Genomic DNA, 19,696 nt, shown 5'->3' with positions numbered 1-19,696 from the left:
ATCTGGATGTCTGTCAGTACAGGGGCTTAGACCGCCACTCCTCTGTGCCAGTAGACCTCAGGCCACAGATTGAGGGAATTAGCCCTCACTAAATGAAATGTGTGTGTGGATGGGGATGAGGGGTGTTGTGTGTGTGTTCCCCTCTCTGGGTCTGGGTATCAGTGTGTGTGTGAGGGAAAGAGTTAGAGGGATTTCCCTCTCTTCTCCAGACCCCCCAGGGTGGTAGAGCCCAGGGGGGGGGTCAGGCGGCTCACGGCAGGCAGAGGGGCTGAGACAGAGGGGACAAAGGGAGAACACGAGGGGGAGCATGTTCACGGTGACACGCACACACACACAATAAGGTGGAACCTATTCAAAGTGACACGCAGCGTGAAACAGAAGAGGACTGCTTGCTGTGAGCGCAGCCTTAGAAGGGTGTTTAGCCGTAGAATTAGAGTAACCTGGCACTGAGCCCTCTGTACCACAACAGAGTCGAAGTGAAGTCGGATGTCTGTCATCAGTCGCGGTTTTATAGTCCTGGATCCCAACACGACACAAGCACCAAGTGCCGTTCCAGACACAGCCAGCAGATGGCAGTATTTGACAGGATCAGTCCCATCGAACTCCCATCTCGCCACATCGGTCCTCCACGAGCGAAATAAGTTCTAACTCCACTCAAACAACAAAAGATTCAAGGGGAATCCAATATATCATACTCCCTTTTCTAGGAAGTGTTCATAAAGCATTTCATGCACTTTGTGTTTTGATAGAGAGAGCCCATGAGCAGTGTTAGAGTGATTGAGACGATGTATCCAGGACCAGCGGATCATCCTAAGGGCCAGTGTTTTTCCAGGCTAACCTACATGGCCCCAGCCAAAACAGGCAGTGAGGTGGGTCTACACAGCCTTTCCACAAACCCCCAGCCTTGCCATACTGAACCAGATCCGCTGTCGCCTCCGGAGGAGTCGTCGTCACGACACGGCGCGGCACTCCAGCGTGCAGGGTTGCCTTGAAGACAGGCGTACACGCGTATGGCCAAACCGTTTGAGGGTTACCCCGACCAACCTCCCTGTGCTGTTCATCTGTGAGCACCACAGCAAACGGGGGAGGGGGGGGGGCGCAGGCTTGGCGATGGCGTGCTCTAAAGCCCCCCTGACTCATTTAAAGGTCATGCAATCACGCTCACGTGACTGCTGTCATGAGAAGCAGTCCATTGTTCACGTAGGCATTAGGATAAGAGCTCTACGATACTGAGAGGATAAGATACTGAGAATGAAAACAATATTATCTACATGTGAACAGTGAATGTTTGGAACAGAAACAACATGGATCTGGTGAATCGAGATGGTGTTTCACAAGTGCTCTGAATAATCTAGAGCGAACTTCTAGACTTGGGTGTGTTAACATCCTAATAACATTATAATAACCCTATAATGAATTGATTTCAGGCCTTTGAGAACAGCGCCAAACGCCAATCCGGATTTTAAATATATATATTTATGTATCCATCCTGCGTGACATGTCAAATGGCCTTTATCAACTTTTTCAAACTAAAAATCTATGAATTTCACAAATGAATCCATGAAGATAAAGAGAAAAAAAAGAAACGCATCGCCCTTCTACATTTGAATCCTCCTTATAAATATGCCATCAGAGCACTCCAGAAGGGGAGCAAGTGTCGGCCAGCTCTCGACAAGGAGACCAAAGCCATTGTCCTAAGAGAGGGGGCCTGGTTGGCTGGGCCCTGTCGTCACCATGGTTACCCGTCCCTCTGAACCACTGTTGATGAGATGCGGTGGTTGTGGAGGAAGGTGGGGAAGGAGGCAGGGGTGATGGGGGGGTGGTGTTATAGGATTAAGGGAACTGGCGTTGGGTTTGGAGTGACAGACAGGAGGGCTTGGGGTGTGCGGGAGAGTGATTTGTGAGGAGGTGATCTGTGCAGATATGGTTGAGGCGTGTGTGTGTATATGTGTGTGTGCAAATGCGCCTGTCTGGTGTGTGAGCATGTTGTACGTGTGTCAGTTCCTGGGTTTGCGAGGGGTCTCTGAGATAAAGACACAAAACAGGCAACCGCGATAAGCTGTACAATAGATGACTCTGAACACAGCAGGACAAAAGCGAAAAGCTGAAAATCCACACTCCCCCTCCACCAGCAATATGAAAGCAGAACTGAATAATAACATTTACACGACCGAAAGAACGCATTACAGTTGGGCTCATAAACTTTGGCGCTACTCAATGTCATGATCATCGTTCTTGGTTTAGTGATGCTTGCAGCTGTTTTGACAAGGATGTTACATTATTTATTCAACCTCGCTATTTAGACTAACATCTGGTGATGCATGCTTGTTTCACACTTTAGGACGCAACAACTGGCAGACGCCTCATGCTATTTGTGTGGCAACGTCCATTTCGGCATCGATAATAGAAACGGGTCATTCTCTGCATTCCACAAGTGACTCGTTGTTGACTAATAACCTTCCTAGACTCTCAAACATTCGGAGAAGCTTTCCCACTGTGTTCTCACAGCCCCGGAAAAAAAAAAATATTTTTATAATAATCATAAGATAATTTTCAGAGACTGTATTTTTTGATTACATGTATACAGTATAATATACTATATATTGTATGCTATACATATATATATATAGACACTCGTCGCTTGAACCCCAGATCTTTAAGTTAATCTTGATGAACTGTGAAATAACAATAAAATAGCTGACTATGCCATTCAGATGTGTGGGAAGGTAGTTGTGTTGGTTTTTTATTATTAATATTGTTGCATTACTGTTGCATATTGAAACATGACTAGAGACACCTTTCCCATACTTGGATATCATATTTTACCATTAATTGCATTCAAATATACTAAAAGTGACTGCAGGCCATTTCATTGATGTCATTAAAACTAAAGAAAACAATGTAACAAGGCTTATGGCCCATGAGGTAAGACAATAGTTTCAATAGTTTGGTTGGCCTTTGGTTGGCCCGTGGAGTGATGTAGGGACAGGTGTAGTGCTCACCTATGAGGCCATAGGACAGGAACTTGTTGACGGAGGTGAGAGCCAGGCCTGTGATTGGTCCGGTGGTGTCCTCAGAGCGTACCACCTCCAGGAAGGGCCTCAGGAACACGTTGGGCTCCACATCTGACAGCTCTGAGGACCAGGAAACAGATGGAGACAGAGAGGGAGAGAGACAGGAGGAGACAGAGAAAGAAATACAAAAAGGTGTAGAGAGATCAGTCAACACTCAGCCATCTCAAAGAAACCCTGTGACAGCTGTAAGCACAGAGTATTGACAGGGACAGGCAAGGTTTAAGCCTAGCTGCTAGCGAGCGGTGCGGGTCAGCTTTGTCAAACCAAAAAGTGAACAACATTCGGCGGCAGTAACCAAGCTATAGCCTTCAAACCCAAATCAAGAATATAGCGTTAACCCCAGTCCTCAAAGGTTTTGTTTTTCACTTAGGAGACAAACTGGTCAACAGCAGTGTGTGTGTGTTTCTTTCTTTTAATATGCTCTCCCTCTCTATAAAGGTCTGTGTAAACAGCCTCGGTGCCCCAGGGCAGATCAATGGGGAATTAGCTGCTCAGGAGGTTGTAACCTTCTCCCACACCACTCAGAGATGGGAACACCATGGAGGGGGAAGGGAGGGGGAAGGGAGGGGGAGTGAAAGAGTAAGAAAAAGAGACTGATGGTAAGCAGGCAAGAAAGTGTGCGTGTGTGCGCGCGCGCGTTGTGAATGTGTGAGTCCGGGCATGAGTAACTACGCGCACACGCACGCACACAAGCAAGCGAATGAGAAGCTGCCTCTTATTCACCTTGGCAGCACACGATATCTTATTACAACTCAATTTCAAAAAGCTCTTTTTTTAAAGCAGCTGTGTAGGATGTGGGATTTAGCGATAATGAAAATGACTGGAGAGTGACTGGGCTAGGGGCTAGGGGCTTGGGGTTAGGTTGGGAGGTTACAAGCTACCCCATGGGGTCACAGACACTAGAAAACCAATCCCATAATGACAACATGGCCAACAAACATGTTTACATACTTGAAGTGGGGGGAGACTGACTAAAGGCTGATGACCGACTTCAAGCGAGAGACGCCAAAAAATGGTCTTGGGTTACTTTAAAGCAAATACAAAAAGAGGGCCGCTGCTGAGTAAATAAAAAGAATAATGTCCGGCTACTTCGGACTGAGCCATCAAAACACAGCTGTAAAGCGGGGGGGGGGGGGGGGGGGGGGGGGGGGGAGATGTGCCAGATCTTCCCTCGTAATCAATTCACAGAGAGGAGCGGCCCCGCTTGCAACGTGTCTCGCGATGGGAAACCACCTCGGGCCAATCCCGCGGAAGCTTAGGAGAGCGTCCATCTCTCCGAGGGGGAATGGAGAGAGGAGAGGATGAGGGGGAGGTGGACGGCGAGGAGGGGGGGGGGGGGCGGCAAAATACAAACCAGGTAAAACAACAACGGTCAAATTAGTGGAGTCACGCACGCCGCTTTTGGGGAGCATTGTGCCCAAATAATCGCTGGCTGCAGCAATATACTGCAGCAGAGGATTAGGGCTTGCCCTGCAAGAAAACTGGCTACTCAGAACGCAGAAAAACAACCTTGCTACTTCAAAGGAGGGCCCCGAAAAAAGAGCCTCAACCAATTTCCAAGAGCGGCACACATGTGACCCGGCCGCGCATTAGCGTGATACCCAATACCCCGGCGGCGTGTTTGGAAATCAAATATGTAATCATTTGGAAATTTCCACACTCCCTTCATCAGTCGCCAGAATGCTTTTGGAGGACTTGCTTCCAAAAGCAAATCTTGTAACACTCGCAGTTTCTTCTGTTTTTACTTTTCTTTTCTTGGGGAGTGACTTGGTGTTATCTTTGTATTTACTGTGAAAATCATCAATGCTTCTTTGATAGAGAGATGGGGGAGGCCTTTCTGGGGTGAGTGTTAGACAGTGCCACCGTATTTTGGCGGACGATGACCCTAACGTGTCTGAAAAACTAATTTCCACAGATCAAACATCAACTGAAATAGACGAAAATAGCAAAATATTTGATTGGACCGAAAGAAAAGCAAAAAAAACACCCCCCAAAAAGGCTCGTCTTCCAATGGTTCCATCCAATGTTGGAAAACTTTTTTAAAGGGGTCTTAGTGTCCATTATCTTACAGTGGGTACGAACAGGGCTCTTTCAGACAGAGGAGGACCCTCAAATGAATCTGTCAATAGAGGCTGAGAAAGTCTTCATCAGAGGCGATCACCCCTTAAGTGCCACCGCTGCCTCTCAGATTGGAGAACTCAATTGTGCTGTATTGATCCGCTTGGCCATCGGCGAGTACAGACTAGCCGGGAAAAACTCTCCCTCCATTTTTTGTGTCCCCCCCACCCTCTCCAACTCTATCCATCCATCTCTAACTGACCAGCATCAATAGATGAACGAAATCAGAGTTGAATACAGACTCTGTTATTGCAGGTCCATGTCAAGGCTTTGTGCTGGGGTGTGTTATACATAAAGATGGCTGAGGTGTGGCCTTGGTGGGACCATGGCACCATGACCAGCTTGACCTCTGGCTGACATTGCCTCTAATCAAATAAAGGATTAAAGCTGTGCTGCTCATCCAGCCATGTACTGGATCCATGAGGGTGCTGTCTGTGTGTGTTTTGGTGTGCCTGAATAGGAGACTTCATCTCGTGAAGAGCAACAAATTGTGGCAGTCTTTCGTGAACTTCGATATTGTATAGATCAACAACAAAAAAAGAAGCTTGCTATGTGTTAGTGCATGGCTCCCTCTCTTTCTGGTGTGGTGAGGGCAGCCATGTGTGGCTTACCTCTCCAAACGACCCCAGCACAGAGAGAGAGGGGGGGGGGGGGGAGGGGGGGGGTGAACCTTTGCCCCCAGGAGAGCCAGCAAGACAGAGGACTCCCCCTTTTCTAACACATGCACATCCATTGGCACTGGAGCAGAAAGAGCTTAGAACACAGGGATGCTCTAGTTGAGCCCTCAGTGCAGACTCACAACACTATTAGGTAGCTTCCATTTATGGAAAGAGAAAATGTACAAAACTGGGGTTTTACTATGACTTATTGGTAGCTACATAGACCTGCATCACATGGTGAATTCCTTTATGAGAGCACTTAAGTGTGTACTAGTGCCAAACACCATGGTAGAACTTGCAGTCAGATGGACCCTGCTTCAGATGTTGGTTGTACAAGGCAATATGTTTCACACCCAGGACCTGACCTGCAAAAAATATCAAGGTCTTTCCATGTAGACTACATCAAAGTAGAGAAATATTACATTCATAGCATGTTGGCACTAAAATCTCAATATCTCCCTGCTCCAGCACAGTAAGTTCAACAAAGACCCCCACTGGACATCATCCCCAAAATATTTGGAAGATTTAGCCATAAAGAATCAAAATAAATGGAACGAAAAGCATATGTTTCAGACAAAGCTAACTGATAGGATACTGATGGCCTCCATTTTGAGCGGCCTTTTGAAAATGGCTCTGTTAACACGCAGCTCAGTCAGAGAGAGCGTGTGATCTTTAACGTCTGAATTTGCTCCGCGAAACTTCACCTTCCCACCACATGAAACTAAATCGCCAGAGAATCGAAATTCCACGAGTGCTGCGCATGACGCTCCGCAAACAAAAAGCCAATTTGGAAAACGGTACAGTGGCGCGAGAGTATACGTGTGCGTGGTGTGTGTGTCTGTTTGTCCAAGCATGGTGTGGTGAAGGGGAAGGGGGGGTGAGTAGGGGGGACAGAGCTATTCAGATGCACACATGATTACAACACCAGAAATACAAACACTGCTTGACTGTGGGCACTGGGGCCAGTGGCGCCTTTGTATTTGTTTAATTTAATCACAAAAGGATGAATAACTTAATTTGTCAGACTGCTGCATCGTATGTTTTACCCAGTGATATGGGTCACTGGCCCTCTCGTCTGAAACTACCTTCTCTCTACAGACTCCTTTAAGGACCTTCCTAACCCTAAAACATTAGCTAATTCACACAACATCAGTAGCTGCAATTATTACAATATCTTTATCAAGTAAATTCAAAATACACAAGATTCTTACAGAATGCACCCGGACTCTTTTATGGAGACAGACATGTAATGATAATATGATTTACTGAGTTACTGACTGAGAAGTCGGGATTGCGAGAAAGAGGAAAAGCTGGTCATGGGAGCTCTCGTTGGTTAATGGGAGAGGAGGGCCTGACAGATGAAGCTGGGAATGTGTGGATTCTACGTGGCTAATTTATGACAGCGAGCTTGCATTCTACTCCTCATGTCTGCATCTGTCCTGACGTTTTTAATACTCTTGGCCGTAACGGCAATCTTCATTTAAAGTGACGCCTTCCAAAAGCTGAACAGAGACCCTGCTTGTGTGTGTGTGTGTGTGTGTGTGTGTGTGTGTGTGTGAGTGCGTGTGTGTGTGAAGAAAGAGAGAAACATGGGCGGCTGGGGTTAGTGTTTTGAAAGTCTATGTGCTTAGCTAGGCCCAAGTTTGCTAAAAGGTGCCTTGACATACAACACAAACCCGACACAAACATCCCCTCACGATAACAGACAGCTGGAAGAAAATGAAAGTCCAACAACAGACCTGTGAAATCCCTGCCGGCTCTACATCTGCACACACACACACACGCACACACACAAGCGTCAATTGAGACAGTCCGCGAGCTTTGCAGCAAAAAATTAGCTCAAAACAAAATGATACCCTCAACGAGGGGAAGGAGGCAGCGTGAGATGGGGGGAGGGTGTGTGAGTGAGTGTGCATGTGCGTGTGGTGGGGCGTTATTCACCCCTTGTGACCTGCGCAGCGTCCCAAAACCAAACACTGATGGTTATTGATCTGATTGCGGAGCCCTCCTCTCCTGGTATTAAGAATCAGAGTCCTTGGTAGCTGGGCTGCTCCTCCAGCCGGGGGAGGCAGGACCCTCTAACAAGGCCAGGCAAGGCTAAATGAAATCCAGGGAGAATCTTCCATCTTCCCAGCCGCGGAGAAAAAGTCCTGGGCGACGGTCTTCCTTTATCCGTCTGTCGGAAGAAGTTTGATGCATGTCAACTCGCCGAGCGCCCCCCCCCCTCGCCGCCTCCCTCCCCCCCCCATCCTCCGTGTTCATTTCCTTCATTTTTTTATTTTATTATTTTCTTCTTCTGCTCTCCCCCCTCCCCCCCATCTCTCTCGCAGTTCTGTTGAAGGAAATTGGCACTTGTCGAAGGGGGCAATTAGGTTGTTACAATGCTATGGCCCTCCATATGGTCATTCAGCTCCAGCCACAGAGGTATTTCATAGATGCTCTGAACAATGCCTTGGCACAACCTAAACAGGCAATTTGAAAGCCCCGAGAGAAATTAAAAACTTTTCCGAGAGCTCTGAAAAACAGGCTAAGTCGTTGTTGGGTTCTGCAGGGCTGCTGTGCTACTGTAGGAGTGTGTTTCCTAGGGTGGGCTAATGGAATATACTTGGAATATATTATATATACACACAAAGTAATCACACACACATACCTACGACCAATATCGTTTGTGGGAACTGACCACCATAAAGAGGATTTGATTCGTCTACTCAACCTACGATTAGTATGTTTATAAATCAATCAAACGGATACTGCTTTCTTAATCCCTATCGACATCGCTTCATGTCCATGACTTATTTCCCCAAGGGACAAAAAAAAACCTGCCAACTCAAAATACACACATTTATCGTGTAGTAACAAACATACTGCATAGCACAAACAAATGCAGAAATAATTGCATTCAAGTACATGCAAGACCCTCGTTTTACACCCTCCTTACGTCCCGAGTTTAGGAGATTTACTCATAGTTTCATCCCTCTATGAATATGAAAAGTATTTTGTTGTCACTTCATATAAAAAGGGTTGCGATGAAAGAACACAAGATTCTTCCCATGGAGCAAATCCCTTCAGTGCCTGCAGGTTTCACAGAGGCTTTGTGTCACTGCTAACTTTTCCTCTGGGTGATGGACAAAGTGTGTGTGTGTGAGTGCGTGCGTGCATGCATGCATGCGCCCCCCCCCCCCTCCCCCCCTCAAAGTGACAGCACAGCATAAACTTTAATTCGCACAGATAAACAAGACGGCACGTTTGGTCTCCCTAATCCTGCCCGTCTTTAATGCCTCCCCACTCCTCTTCATAATCGCTCCCAACGGTCTTTCAGCAGGTCACCGAGCGCCACGCTAGAGACGACCGTCCCCACCCTCCCCTGTACCCCCCCCTTCCCCACCCCCTCACCCTCAGGGGGGGGGACTTTGGGAGCCACACCTTAGGGTCCACATATTAAAGAGCTAAAAGACCAAACAAACAGCAGCCAGTAATGGTCGGCACCTCTGACCCCAGGGGGGGAGGTTGTTCAAACTGCCCTCTGGTCCCCGTATTGACCACTACAACAAAAAGAGGAGCTTCGCTCACCGCAGAGACACAGCCTTGGCCGTGACTTGTTTATGAGGTGTGTGTGGGAGAGAGGGAGAGGGAGACAGGGGGGGGGGGGGGGGTACAAAGAGAGGGACAGATAGAGAAAAGGGTGAATACAGGAGAGGCAATGCAGCCAGATTAATAGACAGCATACAGAGGAATGTAGGCTCGGCTCCACAGATCCACCCTCAGTCCTGCAGGCACAGTCTACAGATGAACATGAACACATGGGGCTTAACTTCTAACCTCAGATCCAGTAAAACCATACAGTCGCGCCTTACCAAAAAAAAAGGTCTATTTGCGGATGACACGTTGATAATTAAAACTATATATATATATCTAAAATATATAAATGCATTTGACTCCGGAGCATTTTGAGAAAAGCATGACTTCATTAGCAAACATTGCCTGGGACCGCTCCGGCACTGGTCCGAGGTCTGGCTGGCGCTCCAGTGCCTTGCACCTGTTATCCTGTACATAAAATGTATTTTCTATGCTGCATACTTTGCACAGAAGCAGTATTATTCCAGCGGGGCGCTGGCCAGACTCTGGCGTCCAGTTAATGTGTTTCACAGCCTGCCGTCGCCCCTATGATGGATGGACATACTTTACGCTCAATCAACTTATAAATAACGGATGTTTTATCATGCTGAATTAAAACATTTGAGGGAAAGGGAGAGAAGGGAAGGGGGGAGCATCCTGAGTTAAGTTCCGGTTTGTTTTACCTAGTTTAGTAGTAGTATTGTGTGTGTGTGTGTGTGTGTGTGTGTGTGTGTGTGTGTGCGTGCACACGCATTTGTGTAAAAAATTCCTTCTCCTAAAAACCAACCACTAAGAGTGGGGAACCACTTACATTTTAAAATACTCCAAGAAGCTTCTAAAACCTCACAAAACAAATTAATTGGCACTGGTAAATTAAATATGTTAGTATTTAAATTCAAAATATTCCCACCTATATTTAACGAGCAATACCAATGCCCACACTATGGCTTTCCAATAATAAAAAATAAAAAAACACCAACTTTTATAGAATTTGGATTTCTTATGAAGTTCTTCTCTAACCTGTTTCCTTTGATGGCATACCATGTATTCAATCACTCTTATTTTGGGGCTAAAGAATTTGCCTGTCCTGTCCCTCATGCTACCATGCCCTTCAGTCGAGGTGGCTTCGTATTATCGCCTCTATTTCCAGAAAAACAAACAGTGGCGACCAAGACACAGAATTTCCACCTGATCCTTTGACCATGTACCCTTGGTGTAGATCTTGGTGAATGTCTTGGGGAAAGATGTTGGGGAGTGGAAGGGGGGGGGGGGGTGAAGGAAGCTTGAGGAAGGCAAGGGGATGGGATGGCGGTGACGAGGGGCGCTCTGTGTTGGGGGACACAGTAAAAGGGTTAAGCCGCAGATGGCGGTCTACTCAGTAGGATAAATCGGCACACATGCTCCGGCTCGGACTGGATTTCACACCCTTCCCGACGAGTACCGCCGTCCACAACTGCACGGAAAGAATGAACAGACTGAGGGACAGAGGGAGAGACAGGAGAGAGAGACAGGAGACAGGAAAGAGAGACAGACAGAGGAGAGAGAGACAGGAGAGAGACAGGAAAAAGAGATAGGAGAGACAGGAGAGAGAGACAGAGGAGAGAGAGAGAGACAGAGGAGAGAGATAGGAGAGAGAGACAGAGGAGAGAGAGAGACAGGAGAGAGAGAGAGACAGAGGAGAGAGAGAGAGACAGAGGAGAGACAGAGGAGAGAGAGACAGAGGAGAGAGAGAGAGAGAGACAGAGGAGAGAGAGACAGGAGAGAGAGAGAGAGACAGAGGAGAGAGAGAGAGAGACAGAGGAGAGAGAGAGACAGAGGAGAGAGATAGGAGAGAGAGACAGGAAAAAGAGATAGGAGAGAGACAGGGGAGAGAGACAGGAGAGAGACAGAGGAGAGAGAGATATACAGAGGAGAGAGAGAGAGGTACAGAGGAGAGAGAGAGACAGAGAGAGACAGGGGGGAGGGGGGGGGGTCTGGAGATAAAGATAGATGTAAGAAAAGGAAGGATGAGAGAATAGGAAGAACACAAAAGGAAAGTGATCTGGCGAGAGGAAAGGTAGAGGGGGAGAGTGAAAAAAGGAGAAAGAAGTAAGCGCAAACAAACTGGAAAAAATGACACAAACAATGGTGAGAGAGACATAGAACAGACTTTGGCAGGAGAAAAACTGAGTCAGAGGGGAAAAAAAAATTCCTCCCACCCCTTATTTGTTTCACCTGCTGTGTTCCTTCAGCACTCCACTAATGGCATTCCCCCGGGTATGAGAGAATCCTGCAACCACGCACTGTAGATTTAGACAACAGGCTACTCTGGGGCTACTGCGCTAGCAAGACAATACCCACCGCCACACAGGCGCATACTAAAACAGGGCCCGCCTGGAATTACAAGCCGGCGGTGAAGACAAGTGAGAGAGACCATTGCTTTCATTTGACAGACGGCTGTGGAATAAAGGGTCTCTCCAAAGCCGTTGGTGTTGATTCTTCAGATCAGCCCCAGAGAAGTCCCATCTTTTCGGGTGCAGATTAGCACCAAAGAAATCCTAGATTACGCTGGTTATATCCCGAGACCACACCATTTGAAAGTGAAATCTTAAGAAATTCCGAGGGTCATAAACGGATTTAAAACGGGGCCTGTAACTCGTGATAAATAAATATTGTACATTACTGTGCATGCTACCCTGCCTTTTCAGGGAAAGCTTTTAAGGGTGGCCAATAGTAATCGCGCCGTGCAGATAGTCTCACATGGCACCCAACTGGACGGGGGACAGGACATGATGGAAAAGCACTACTGTCTACCAGCGGAGGTCCAACAAGGTGTATTAGACAGACTCGGGCTCCTCTCCAGGTAGTTCTAATCTCTGTAGAAGCACATCCGAACTATGCTCAGAGCACGGTTATTTCCTTAACCACCAGTTCCACAATTCCTTAAGAGACTATAAATCTTGATTTAAACTAATATTGCGCAGGATTGCGTAGGGTATGAAAAGTGACACCGTTACCAAGGTCCAGTCCAAGGTTAAGAGGTAAGAGGTTTTAAGAAATAGAATTGATCAAAGTCTAGGATCTCTGTGTGAGCGGAATATATTTCCAAACAATATTTGAACCACAAAGCAGCTTCATGCTAAAGTGATCTTGTATTTGACCTCATACATGATATATTATTACAGGGTGGTAATGAGAGAGTCCCCACAGGAAACTTTGATTGGAAGGAGAAAAGACTGATCCATTTCATCCCTGCTTCCTACTCTACACGGCCTCATTTGGATGTAACCATTCACAGGGCCAGCTTCATCAGTATTAATTGGTTGATACCACCATATTTAGACGTAATGCACTCTTTATGCCGGCCCAGCATTGACAGCAAATCCTCTGTGTGTGTTTAATAAATCGCAGCAGTTAGGTGGGACGGCTTAGTCTCAAGTCACCTAATGACTATATTATGAGCCGCGGCATTAAGAAGGATTAATGCTAATCTTGGCTGTTTCAGTTTACCCTGGGCTGGAGGGGTGGGTGGGTCAAGTGCACAACAGATACAGAGTACCATAGTGCCTCCTCTCCCAACTAACAGCCAGCTAGCCGCTAAGCCAAGCGGTTTGATTCCTAAAAAGAGCAAAGGCACAATAATGAGGCTCTTCCACAAGCTGGTCCCAGTAGGGGGAGAGGGGCTAGCCACCTAAGCTAATGCTCAACAGCAAGGGCAGCCCATGTGCTGCTTAGTTAGTCCAGGCAGGACACCTGGGCAGAACAGGGGGAGAGACTTGGCACAGAGCAGTGGAAGCCTCCATGGTACATTCAGGATGAAAATCCAGCAAGTCCATCTATAGCCCAGAGATGAGAGCACAGAGGCTTGATAGAATCCTTGAGCATGGGGTGCCCCAATGTCTCACTGGGTAGAGCACGTATCATATGGGCTGAAGCCTTAACGCAGCGGCCCGGGTTTGAATCCGGCCTGGGTCATTTCTGCATGTCTTCCTCTCTCTCTCTCCCTCTCCAATACAGTTCCTGTTTCCCTGTACTTGTCTATGACCAAAGCCATTTAAAAAAGGGAGATTTATTTTTATCTTTCGAACACGCTGGACTGAGATAGCATAGTCCTGCTAGCAGGCTGTTAGTCAAACAACTGAATCTTACTATAAAGGCAGCAATCTCCGTGTCAAGCTTGATTATCTTGAGAACCGTGCACTGTATGAAGCTGAAATGGGCCAGCTGTATTGCTCAGGACCCATTGACGTGCGGTGTCACGTGTAAAGCTGTTTGGATGAGCTGGATTTATGTGCTTCAAATACATATAAAATGGCATTTACTGCCATGTTAAGCTACACTGAGTGATGAAGCCATGATTATTGCGAGAAATAATTTATAAACATGTTTGCCGCCAACGAGCACTGCACTAATAATTATAAATTAGGATATTTCGGCACTTGAACCGTTACCTACCTGCATGTTTTGTGAGACGGAAAATCGGATTTTAAAATGTTCAACAATGTTGTTATTCATTCGATTCTTCTACGTTCCCTAACTTTTCCAAAACAACAAGAATGATGCTTCCCGGTTTGCGTTACCTAGCCTTTCCAATAATGTGGCAGTCCGCCCTCTCCATGGCAACGCACGGTGACTTTAGACAACAGAGGTTTGCAGGGGGACATTTCTGTCCACTGATGCCACACAGGCTCCATGGTGGAGAAACATTAAAGCCTATCGGGTTTATCCCCACTGGGCCTCTGAAATGCCCCGGTCAGAGTGGCTGTAGATGCCCCTGGCCAGCTTAGCGAACCAAGGCGACAACTGTCATAAATTACTCCCCTGCGGGTCCACATGTCTGCCATACTGTAACCAGCATTGGGGTTGGACGTGTGGGCCAAAGAGGTTGGGTAGAGGGGGCACTGGGGCCAGAGGGCACAATGTTTGGCCGTGCAGTCCCGCGGTGAAGCTCTTGGCATGGGATGTGCCCCATGCTGCTTTCTCTGAAGGGGGCATTCAGGAAGAAGAAAATGAAGAAGGCTAAGCTAACGCCACAGCTTCCTGATACAATGGAGTAGATGTGATCCTCCTCTTAGTCAGTGAAGAGAGGGTTGAAAGATTGAAGAGCAACCCCCCAAAAAAAGAAGAAAAAAAAAAGGAGGGAAAAAAGAGGGGGAAAAAAAACAGAACCACTCCAAGCAGTTCACATGGCAGTCTGCTTCTAGTGATGTATAAAGTGCACTTCCCTGGGGCTTGCTGTTTGTCATAAAACATCTTTCAGCACATAATTTAACCAAACCAGAGAGGAAAAAGTAGGAAAAAAAGGGGAATACAAACACAATTTACAAAAGTGGTGTTGGAGTCTAACACGGCAGCCATTTGCCAGAAGTGCAGTAATTTTAAACCGTGCCGTGGTAAGTGGCTCCTCCAAGATACTGTTGGGTAATGTCGGACAGCTGAGCAAATGGGATTGGATCCAGCGAGTGCATTATCTTTATGAATTAGCAAAAAAAAAACGCTCGGAGAGAGACAGCGGGCTAGGTGTTTGTAAACACTTGGGCTCGGCTCTCACTAGAGAATGTCGAGGAGCACAAATGTACAGCGAGAACGACGAGTGCTACTTACACCGGTGCGAGTTGTGGCCTCTTCTCTCTCCGCGCCCAACTTCCTCCCTGTAAGCTGCAGTTCCGCTCAAGACTCAATGCTATGAAGAATTGATCTTAGACAGAACTCTTCTCAAATGTTGCTCATTCACAACCGAAGTAGTGGAATATAGATATTCACCAGATTAAAACACTTTTAGGAGTCTGAAAATTGTTTCTCCCTAGAAGTTCCCCCCCCCACCACCATGTGTTTTATACCACAAAATGTCAAGGTGGAGGGGTACTTCAAGTCTTTGGTTTCTGTGTCCTTGGCAGGAGAAACATGTGCCATTGGTCTGCCATGATCCAACATCGAAATGCATAAAATAATATTCTAGAGGTTTAAAGAGTATCTTGTTCCAAAATGGTTTGTTAACAACATGCAGTACATCACGTGGATCACAGAGTTAAACACTGGCACAACACAGCTAACATTACAGGCTTTCAGAGGCTTCATTCTCAACCGCAATATGATTATCCCCACCCTCCACCACGAGGCCTATGTATAGTATTAAAACGTAGACACTCCTAATGACATAAAAAACAACAGCTAAAAGCAAAACAAAATTGATACAAAACAAAATGATCTCCGTATTCATCCCCTCCCTGTTTGTTGTGAGTTTCTCTTTCAAACTTGTGTCCAAATTCTTTCCCATAAAGTGTGTTTCTGCAGTGCGGTGCGTCTCCAGCGCGGCCTGCTCGTTCTGCACACGCAAGGCTGCGCCTATCCAATCCGACTGGCATCACGGCCATGGAATGCTGAAGTCCACATTTTTCCCATTCAGCAAGGAAAAACGGCCTTTCAAAGCCAATCAGCTAGAAATGTCGCTTTGTTTTTATTTTCCACTGAACTTCCTGGAACCTATTATGGAGCTGTCAGGGATGTATATTTAGCTATGGCAACACAGGGCCTCCTCGCCCCCTTGCGCCACTGGTCATGTCACCTCTGATAAACAGAAAAACAATTGGCTATCCCTTTTGTCACCTTTAAAGAAAATGGCCGTGGGTGGTGTGTAGTCTGAACATACGTGTCTTTGTGAATGACAGAAGCGGGCCGTCTGACGAAAAAAACAAAAGATGGGTCACCTCTGTGTGGGTGTGACGGGCGGGTGGGTAAACGTGTCCCAGCTACACCCCTCTTTCCTGATCCTGACAGCACCCCATGCCATATCGCCTACTGACTCTCCAACAGTTGTCACAGTAAAGACAGGAGGCTAATTGAGGTTCAATCATCAAACTTGTGACTATGTTAATACCCGACAACTTCAATCTCCCTCGATATGATCCCTTATCCAGTAATGGTTCACTATATCTGTTGGGAAGCGAGTGGATTACCATGGGCATCGCATGGCTCAAGAGGAAAACAACGATACATAAAAAGGCCTGATGCTAATGCAGACAAAAATAAATTGGCATTGTTCTCCTACAAGATCAGAGAGGTGGGTGGGCTCTATAAAATCAGCTTATCAAATTTCTCCAACACAAAAGTTTGCATTTAATGTTCCAGTGGAAAATATACAATTAAACTATAAAAGGCCAAACGTTTTTTCAACATTTTTTTGAAAATGAGGGCGCGGGAATAGTAAAATAATATGATACATAACTTTTTCTAAATAACCTGTTGGTTGAGTTCAATCAGAGCCATAAAGGGCAGATGCACTGACAGACACACACTCCGTTTGCATTCCATTAGGCCTTGAAACCAACACAACCAGCAAACACCATCAGTCACCGTTCCACCGTGTATTTATTTTCCTTGGGTCAGAGGAAGAAAAACATCAGTGCGTGGCTATTCTATATAAAGAGCAGACCTATACATCTGTGCTGTTGAGTTGAGTGGAATGTGCGCTTTGAGCCCTGGATTAGTTTGACCTATACTTGACTCAACAGTAACAGTGATGCCCACTGGTTCACAAGTTCAGTTCCCCCCTGACCTCCGTGTCTGAGATACAGAAGCCCTAACACACATACAGTACAGTACACCTCTCACACACACGCACACACACACCTCACACTCTTGCACCCCCCGACTCCCCCCCAAGACCAAGACATGGTGCTACACTACTCCAGCGTGAGTGTGTTCCCAGGTCGTAAATTCAGGGCCGGCATTTCGCCACTCATAACCTGCTCTTGTCTTGCCAGTTTAGCAGGCATTTTTACAGTTTAAAACCAACATAGGCTTATGTGCATAACTGGAATGACGGACACTGCCTTGTGAACACAGGCCCCGGCTCTAGACGGAGGAGGCGGAGCTAGTCGGAGGAGTGGAGTCCTTTAGCACTCTCTCTCACACAGGGATTAGAACCTACAACTACACCAACTGGCCCTATTTATCTCCTGGTGCTTTTCACAACGTCATAACCACCTTTGAGTGTTAAGGAGACACGTTTAAGACTAATTACGACTAAATAAATCTAGTGGCAAATTGTAATAGTGACGGTTGGACTATGTAAATAGATTTAGCTATTTATTTTTTTACATATTAATGCATCAATTACTTGCATCTAACTGCTACTGCGTACAAATAGTGTCATTTTGTTTTATGTTCCCTGGGGAACATGCCGCCACGTACATTTAATGCATTTGATTGTATCAACTTTATTCCAATACTGAACGTCAAGGAATACTGCGCAAACATGTGTGTTAGGCGTCCTAATCTGTGCTATAATCCTCAACCTCAGTCCACATCTGAGCCTCACATCTCTTAGCCAAGGAATCTTAAAGGGGAGAGGGGGAAAGAGAGAGACACTGAAAGAGAACGAGAGAGACAAGACTGACACCGAGAGAGAGAGCTTGAGCTAGAGAGCTTGAGCGAGAGAGAGAGAGCTTGAGCGAGAGAGAGCATGAGAGAGAGAGCATGAGAGAGAGAGCATGAGAGAGCATGAGAGAGAGTGGGGGGACAGAGAGAGAGGGACAGAAAGAGAGGGAGCACATGAGAGCTAGAGAAAAAAGATTCAAAGCATGAGACAAACGACAGACATGACGGGGAAAATGTGTGCGTGTGTGTGTGTAGGGAGGGGACAGAGTGAAAGAGAGAGAGACAGAGAAAGACAGAGCGAGAAAGAGAGAGAGAGACTGGCAGTATATCGGCAGGTCTATTTTGCCATCAGACCAATCAACACCTCCTTGTTGTCCCAGGTTGTTAGCATGTCTCTGGGTCAGCTGCAGAGGGCCGCTCTGGCCAGCCCGTCTCCCTCCCCTGTCAGCAGGACAGCTTTTGTCAAAATTTGTAATCGGCGGCGCTGATCCTATTCTATTTAAGAAGGGACGCGTCAACAGGTTTAAAACACGACTGCCGCACATGTCACCTCTTCTCGATTCAATATTTATGTCCCGAAACACTGGCAGTTGTTTAATCATGCCAGCCCCCCGCATCACAGACACACATGCCCGCCAGAGAGTCTGTCCCTCTACCCCCCCCGACAAATCTCCCCCGACAAGAAAGTTTTGACCCATGTCACCTTAACGGCGCACACTCCTTTCAAAAAGCGCCCAGCTGCAGACCAGAAATAGGTCGTCTTTTTTTAATTCCGGGTGTCCACTTGGAAGCTTGTGCCTTTTGCCAGTGGCCCTTCTGTTCCATGCCAAAACCGGAGGAGGAGGGGATGGTTGGGGGGGGATGACAAGCCTATGGATGTGCTGGTGACTTTTGTCAGGTGATTTTATTCAAGTGTAATCGGGTATCAGCTTTGGCATGTTGAATGAACAAGGCTCGGAGATTAACCTCTCCCCTGTTTACCACCACACGCTTTTATTACACTAGTTGTAATAATGTCCTTTTGAAAGAACTCAGATATCCCACACAGATGGACAGGGAATATCAGTAATTTATGTTCTGGAAAAGAATAATAGATCTTTTTTTTCTTTCTAAATTTAATTGTCTTGTAACAACACTGAGAAGAGAAAAAGTGACCTTCAATAAATGTATTATACCAACTCTAAGAATTGATAAGAAAACAAATGCAGTGCCCAGTAGCAAGGGTCTGTGTGAGATTCACAGTTGGAAACTGAAGAGCGCAGCAATGCTTATCTAATTGGATATGTGTATTAGAATGTCCGTGGTCACAGGGTCCTTATGGACCATGAAATAACAAGCAGCTGTGTGTAGAATGACTGTGTGTGTGTGTGCGTGTGTGTTTGGTGTGTGTGTGTGTGTGTGTAAAGAATGACTGTGTGCGTGTGTCTACCGAGAGGTTTATTAACCCAGTCCATCAAGGCAGTCGAGGATTCGCGCTGGGACACCCGAGGCTTAAGGTTGTGAGCGCCACACAAGCAAGATAGTGCTGCGCGCCATACTAATGTTGGCCCTTATTTTCTAAAACAACAACAAAAAAAACCTCAGCACACCTCAACCCCCCACCCCCTCGCTTCAATACCCAGCTATAGCCAAGACCAACAGACAGTCTTCCGCCACCACCTTTCCACTGCAACCTCCCTGCAACTAACTGATCCTAAATGGAACATACAAGACCACCTGCATACAGTCAATATGGAATTATAACGCTCGGTCAAAAGTATCTAAGGTTGAGATCCTATTTTTGTCCGCCTTGACAAAAATGTTTTACAACCAAGACTGGCTATGCGTCAGTTGCCATTGGAATGATAAGGGAAGACATTAAGGAGCCAGTGA

The 19,696-nt window shown here is 46.6% G+C and overlaps 1 protein-coding gene across 8 annotated transcripts in view; it reads right to left on the bottom strand.

The window, feature by feature from the left end:
* Positions 1-19,696, bottom strand: part of gbf1 (golgi brefeldin A resistant guanine nucleotide exchange factor 1) — a 57,651-nt gene that overhangs the window by 28,619 nt on the left and 9,336 nt on the right. For all 8 annotated transcript variants that reach the window (XM_047029801.1, XM_047029804.1, XM_047029802.1 and 5 more), the window contains exon 4: positions 3,003-3,134. In XM_047029801.1, the coding sequence (XP_046885757.1) occupies positions 3,003-3,134 (132 nt within the window). The remainder of the gene's footprint in view (positions 1-3,002; positions 3,135-19,696) is intronic.

This window comes from Hypomesus transpacificus, chromosome 11, assembly GCF_021917145.1.
Source record: "Hypomesus transpacificus isolate Combined female chromosome 11, fHypTra1, whole genome shotgun sequence".
Lineage (NCBI taxonomy): Eukaryota > Metazoa > Chordata > Actinopteri > Osmeriformes > Osmeridae > Hypomesus > Hypomesus transpacificus.
Note: the sequence above shows the minus strand (reverse complement) of the source record. Positions and strands in the feature narration are given on the sequence as shown.